We start from the raw sequence: 7,148 nt of genomic DNA on the forward strand, positions 1-7,148 counted from the left end.
CCGCGCGCCTCCCGGGCCGCCAATCGGCGGCGGCGACGCAGCCAGGGCTGCGGGCAGCCAATCCGCGCGCCGCTTGGTGACCGCAGGGGAGGCGAGCGGCAAGATGGCGGCGCCGGGAGAGGCGGCGGCCGTGGTGGCTCCCTCGCAGCCCGAGGTGGCCGCGGGCTCGGCCGCCTCCGCCGTGGTGCTGCCGGAGCGGCTGCAGCGGCGGGAAGCGGAGCGGCAGCAGGGCGTGGAGCGGCAGCGGCAGAAGAAGGAGGCGCAGGTAGTGAAGGAGGAGCAGAGCGAGTTCTTCCTGGCCGCCTTCGGCCGGGAGCGGGAGGCCGTGGAGGCGCTGCTGGCGGCGGGGACGCTGGAGGAGGCGGCCGCCCGCCTGCAGGCGCTGCAGAAGCTGCTGACGGGCAGCGTGCGGTTCCTGGCGCCCTACGAGGTGCGGCAGGGGCAGGAGACCGTGGCGCGGCTGCAAGGGGAGCTGGCGGCGCGGCGGCAGCAGCTGCAGCCCAAGAAGAAATTCGCCTTCCGCGCCCTCAAGAAGGAAGCGGCCCCGGGCAGTGCCCCGCGCCCCGCCGAGCCCGCCCCGCCGGACCCCGCCGCGCCGGGCCCCGGCCTCGCCGAGGGCGAATCGGGCGGGCCGCCGCTGTGCGGGTTCAGCGGCGCCCAGGACGAGGAGCTGGAGCTCGGCCCCGCGGAGCTGCTGCAGCGGGACGTGCTGCTGTCGGAGCTGCGCGGCTGCCGGGTGCGGCTCCGCGGCAACCCCAACACGCTGCGGGTGCGCGACTGCAGCGGCTGCACCGTGCTCTGCGGGCCCGTGTCCACCTCCGTGCTGGTGGACGGCTGCAGCGACTGCCTGCTGGCGCTGGCCTGCCAGCAGCTCCGCACCCACCGCACCCGCGACTGCCGTGTCTACGTGCAAGTCACCAGCCGCGCCGTCATCGAGGCCTGCTCCCAGGTCTCCTTCGCCCCCTACTCCTGGAGCTACCCTGGCATCGAGCGAGATTTCGAGTCGTCTGGGCTGGACAGAAGCAGTAACAACTGGAACCTGGTGGATGACTTTGACTGGCTGGCGAGTGACAGGCCTTCGCCCAACTGGAGCCTGATCCCCGAGCAGGAAAGAATCACTTGCTGGGACTGACTGCGGAGGCAGCTCTGCCGTGCAGGAGATCCTCGTGTAAACGCACTGGTCCACAAACTGTGGGACTTAATCCACAATATGCCATTAAATGATGCCATTCTGTATTCTAATTTCAAATTATAATATATGGCTGGATTTCTTAGCTGAAGCATACCAGTCAAATAGAGTTTACTGTTCTTGCACAAGTTGCTGCTATAATCTGTATGTATCACTGGGATTTGGCAATTTCTGAAGTACTTCAATGTGAGTTACAACTTATTAAGGTGGGACAAAGGCCACTGATACACAAACAACAGTGAGCCTCTGTTAGAGCTGTTGTGCTGCTTTCACTCACTCAGGCAGACTGAATGAGCTGCAAATAGTGCAAACTGTACTGGAATGAAAAGATCAAATACCAAATTTCCCATGTTTGTGTGGTTCTCATGTTCTGACGGCAGCACAGTGTATCTTAGGGGCAGTGCAGGGCAGAACTGCTGTGAGGTAACGGGGTGAATAAAGGTTCACTAAAGGGAGGGTTTGTAACTGTGCAGTGCAGCAGACTGAGATGCATCCTAGGCTGTGGTACAACGATGGGCCAGTTCCTGTTGGTTTGGGTTAAATCTGCAAGTTGGCTTTAGGCTTTTATTTCAAGTGAGAGAAGTCTAAAGGAAGAAGGTTCTAATAAACATCTAATTCTCTCCTAATATATTGATTACTTGAAATTCAGAAACCTATGGAGTCTGTATAAATACCAAAGCTTCACAATCTAGAAGTGCCCTGTGAAAGGATGCTGCTTCCGTGAGCAGCTCAAAGGCATCCAGCAAGTGCTGATGAGCACCACAGAAGTTGGGTTAACTGTTCCACTGCAAGATGAAGCTCCAGGGGAGTGGTGTTCAGGGGTGTCCCACTAGTTTCCAGACAACAGGCTTTGTGTGCTGTGATCCTGATTTGCAGCACTGTGCTGCTGCGTACATGCAGTGTTGGCAGAGAGAGTCAGTAAAACAGAAAGGTGAGGTGCTATATTCCAATTCCAAGTTTGCATATTACCTTGCATAAAGGGCAGGATAATTTAAGTCTCTTCACTCCTGCTGAATAATAATAAAAAAGTAGCAGCACTATGGAATGCAATGTCTTTACAGTGCCCTGTTAGTGGTGCTGAAGTGACCACTGCCCATATATAAAGTATAAATAGCAGTTTTAGGTTTCTAAAACCCCTCCTTAACTTGTGACATTTTTCAAGAAATAATTGTTTATCTTGCCTTAGCATAAAGCTTTATTGTAAAACTTAAAATTCTTTATGCTGTGCAGCCATCATCTGTGTGCCTCAAACAGACACTAAATCCTAGGTGAACCATCAAAAACTACATCACTGCCAGGAGAAGTACCTGAAACTTCACTTAGGTACTTGTCTGGTTTTGAGCAGAAAATTTTTTTACACAAGTTGTTTTCAGCATATTTAATTTAAAGGGGAGGGCAAAAGGGATTTTTTTTATATTCCTGACAATTTTCAGTTTTGTTTACTTCTGTTAATGTATATTTTTTGACTGAATTGGATTTTGCATTTCAAATATACTTGTTTTGAATTATTTTAGTTGTTCCTTTACTAATGAGACTTCTTTGCACTGACAGTATGATAAAATTATTTAAAGAATACACCCTGAGTCTTGCTTTAATGTACATAATTTATATCCTTTGTTAGAGGGATGTGATCAGTTGAGGCTGTCTGGTTATTTTAATTTTAACACATCCATTTTGTTACAGAGCCTGATTTTCTCCAGATTGATCCTGTTAGCATCCTCTAGCCTTGAGATTGCAACATGTTCTGCCTGTAAGAACTACAATGATGCCTTTGTTCTGCTTGCCCAAAGCTCTAAACATTTCCACCTCCTTCCTGTGGCAATGGATCCCTGCAGATCCAGACAGGGAAGAGACCCCAGGCTGTGGCAGGAACCAGGGGTGCACTGAGGCTTCCCAGCCTTCCTCACGTGGAAGTGCCATGTCCTGTTCCAGCTCTTGGCCTGTGGCATGCAGTACTGCCTGAATAAACAGAGCAGGAGTCAAAACATGGAAGTTTAAGCTTCAGTTTCTCTCTGAAGTTGCTTCCTTGGGGATGTTTTTCACAAACCAGTTATTGACATCCCAGCTGTAATGTTTTCTTTCCTCCAAATACCTAACGTTGGTCAAGCCACAGTTAGCAGGTAATACTTTTCAGAGCATGGTGCCAGACAATTACCCTAAAGATTTAGCATTACCTTTGTAGTACAAAACACATAACTGGCTCTTGGTCTCAGGCATGGTGTGAAACAAGGAAATTCAATCTGAGAACAGTAAGTCCAGAAAAATTTGGTCAGGCAAATACCTAAATGTGATTTATAGTTCTAAACATACAATTTCATGTCTATATATATATGCACAGAGTTGCACGTTTCCATAAACCATTTTAAATTATACTTTCCTGATGTAGAATCATAACAGAAATTCATGACTGTTTTGAAACAACAGACTGTTAATGTTGTATGAGAATTTAAGCACTAGTAAAAGTTTACTAGCATGTCTATGGAATATTCAGTATAGAAATTGCAACTTTTTTGGGTCTCTAAGGAAGAGAGACCCAAAAAGAGAAGAGAGAAGCCAAATCCTTAAGTGTTTCTAATTGGCTAGCAATCACCTGCATAATGTACAACTGGAGTGAACAAAGTCTCTTCAAGAACTCTAGCTCTGGTTTGCATCACAGTGCCAACAGTTCCGCCAGGAACTTCTTTAAAAATCACATACTTTAAAGAAATTCATGATGCTAGACATCACCAGGGGCTGAAAAACAAATGCCTGCCAGAGGCATGGGATAACAGAACATCAGCACCACAAACCTTGTGCAAATTTGCCCTGAAGAGAAGCAAACGGGCAGAAAGTTTATGAAAATAGTGGGGGCTATTGAGCTGCAGAACCATTTTCCACACGGAGTCAGGAAAGCCTCCTGTTTCAAACAGCTTTGAAAGACAGCCTAGTTGGACAGGCCTCCTCCAGCCAAAAATCTTTAAGGCTAGTGAAACTTCCTTAGTTCACCACAGGGCTGTTACTCAATGTTGTAAAGCTCCTGTGTGTGTCTGTGGCGGAAATAAAACAGTTCTGTGCAAAGATGCACAACACTGAAGCCATGGGAGGAAACTGAGGCCATTTTCCAGGCCACAAAGGGCTTTGAGTGTTGCTGTTTGCTGAGGCACTGAGGGGTGGCACAGACCAAAACCTGGGTCCAGAGAAGCAGCCAGGAGGTTTGCTGCCGCTTCCATGGAGCCATCCCCTCACCCCAAGGTCTGTCCTGAGAGGGATCAAGCCCCTCTTTGGAGTCCAGGCATTTCCCTCTGTCTGCCCCTGCTTCTCTGAGAAACAGGGAAAGGAATGGAGTTACATTCTCTCTTTAGCCAGCTCTCTTTCACTTAAATAGATTCTGATGTGAGCTGTAGTAAAATTGTTCAGTGAAAAAAAAAAAAAAACAGGTAAGAAATACAATTTCCTACACACTTTTATGCATTATATTTTTGAAGGCTTGGATTTTTTTTCAAAGTTTCTTATTTAAGCAGTAGCTACATGTAGACAAGGTTCAAATCTCAGTGGTTTTACCTGGAATTTGCTTCAGGTTTTACTAAACAGCCAATTTCATCACATACAAGGAAAGACAGGAATAGCAAGAAAAAGAATTATGCAACTTGGGGAAATTTCAGCATTTCCATTCACATCATGATCTGATTTATCTGACTGACTTGGGTTCCACCTGTTGTTCTGAGATGTTTTCCAGCAGTAATGACTATAATGAGCTTTTTGTAAGCTTCTTTTAATTCCCCACATATTTCTTTCCTGTTTCTGCAAATATAAATTTTGATTTCTAACTCATTTTTTCAGCAGTGAATGCTACACCCCAAGCATCACAATAATACAAACAAATATTCATAATGACCATCTTGGAAGTCAAAAACAAAAAGCTGTGTTTTCTGAACATGTTACACACCACCACATGAATAATGGCTGAAATTCGGGGAATTACCCAGAGCAAAACCACACCAAAATCCCCACAGTGTGCCCCAGCAAAGTTCAGGAGCCACAGAGTACAGCAGGTCAAATCACTCTTCCCAGGATTTTCAACAATCCCAGCAGTGAATTTAGAACTTGCCTCTGTTTCCAGCCTCAGAACCTGCAGTCACCTCACACGCCAAGTTACCTGTGTAAGGAGGTAGGAAAAAAGTCATAAATCAGACTTTTCTCCACCTGATAATCGAACAGTGAGGCACAGGATTTTCATCACATTGTTCCTCGGGAGTGTCCCTGTTCACACCACTGAGTTACAATTGAAAGCAAAACCATAGGTGAGGGTACATGAGCAAACCTCTCTACACAATAGCCTCCCATCAAAGGTAAAACTAGACATTATTATTCTTGCAGTGAAATATAGCCACTCCTAGGGAAGGGAAAGGCGGGAAAAAAGCCTCAGAAAGGCACACATTTTATAGCACAGAGCAGTGTGAAAGAAAGACTGGGCCAGGAAATTATTCTTTCTACAGAGGGCACTTCTATAGTTTAGGCATGTATGTATTTTATATCTTATACCCCTGAAGATGGAAAGATTAAGATTGATCCGGGGCCGAGCACCAGACTGTTTAACAAATACCAGATTAAATAGTTTACATTCCTCTCTCTTAACTGATAAACTTGTACCTTATATGTAGGTTAGCAGGCACAGCTTTTTGGAAAGGTATCAATATTGTATTGTTATACACACACATTATAATTTTTAACTAGATTTTGAATTTGAACAGATTCATGGTGAGATCAATAATAATTTGAATATGTTATTCTACCATTTTTTTCTCCAATATTGGCATATGAATTATACAGTTGAATTTAATAGACAACTTCTGAGGCGACCATTAACTCAAACATTCTTGCAGCAATTAGCTTTTATCTGCTATGGATCAATTTCAGCATTTTCTATTTGGAGTGGTAGTAAGTGCCAAACTAAAGACGAATCGCAGCCAAGAAAAAGCTTTTTAAGAAAAGCAGATGCCAGGCAAAAAGAGCTTTCTTTTTTAAACTGTCCCCAGCCCAAAATGCTTCTCGATAATCCCCCATCGCCTTCCTCTCCTCCAGGCTGCTGTGCCAGAGACAGCCCTCGGCTGCCTGCTTTGTGCCGATGCTCGCACAGGGTTTGTCAGCTCCGTGTCTGGGACATGGGGAAGCATTCATTCCCACTTTAAAGAGTGTTAACCAATCCCTTTAAAACCCCCAAGCACTGCGAGTCAAGTTCATGGGTAGGGCAGTTTCTGCCACTTGAAGTCCCCAGCTGGTGTTGAGCTGTTGAAAACGACTTAAACAAACAGCGCTTTTCCTAATCCGGGATGTTCTGGTAGTGCTGCTTGCTGTCCGTGTTGACTATAAAGGTACCACCCGAAGTCTCAAAGGTCTTATTAGTAGGTGTGTCCCTTCCTGAACATCAGATCCAGGATTTTTACTGATCATCTCACAGCTAACGCTAGCAATTTAGCAGTGATTTATGAGGACTCCTCCCGTTTCCTTTTTTTATAGGCAGAAGAGTAAATATGGAGAGATCAGTGAGCCCTGAAGCACGTCCTGCATGTTCTACTTCTCTACTTTGATTCCTGAATTAGAGGAAACATTGTGGTGTATACACTTACATGATTTTGCTGCATCAGATTTATCATGGGTATCTAAATGTTAAATTATTAAGCTGACAGGTATTCAGATTCATCTGTGCTCCTGAATACGAAATTACCCATATCCAGAGAAGCACCAGGCTTACATCTGCTGTGGGCAGGAAGTATTTCACTGTACATCCTCATGACCTGTAGACCTGGTACTGAATTATTTTCCACTTTAATTACAGTTTCACTGTCATCACTGACAAGAAAGGAAATGGTTTCAAGTTCCTTTATCTAGAATTAACTCCAGGCTGTCAGATAAATACATTTTCCAAACTCAAGTCTCTTAGCTTAGCCCTGAAAGAGTCAGTGAAACACAACATGTGTTA

The 7,148-nt window shown here is 45.9% G+C and overlaps 1 protein-coding gene across 1 annotated transcript; it reads left to right on the top strand.

Annotated features, from left to right (window-relative positions):
• The first annotated feature begins 69 nt into the window (after nt 1–69).
• TBCC (tubulin folding cofactor C) lies at nt 70–2,764 on the top strand. The gene has a single exon (XM_039697965.1). It carries the CDS (start codon nt 104–106, stop codon nt 1,130–1,132), a length of 1,029 nt encoding a protein of 342 aa, XP_039553899.1. The 5' UTR covers nt 70–103; the 3' UTR covers nt 1,133–2,764.
• The last annotated feature ends 4,384 nt before the right edge of the window (nt 2,765–7,148 follow it).

This window comes from Passer montanus, unplaced genomic scaffold (genome assembly GCF_014805655.1).
Source record: "Passer montanus isolate IOZ18808 unplaced genomic scaffold, ASM1480565v1 scaffold12, whole genome shotgun sequence".
NCBI lineage: Eukaryota > Metazoa > Chordata > Aves > Passeriformes > Passeridae > Passer > Passer montanus.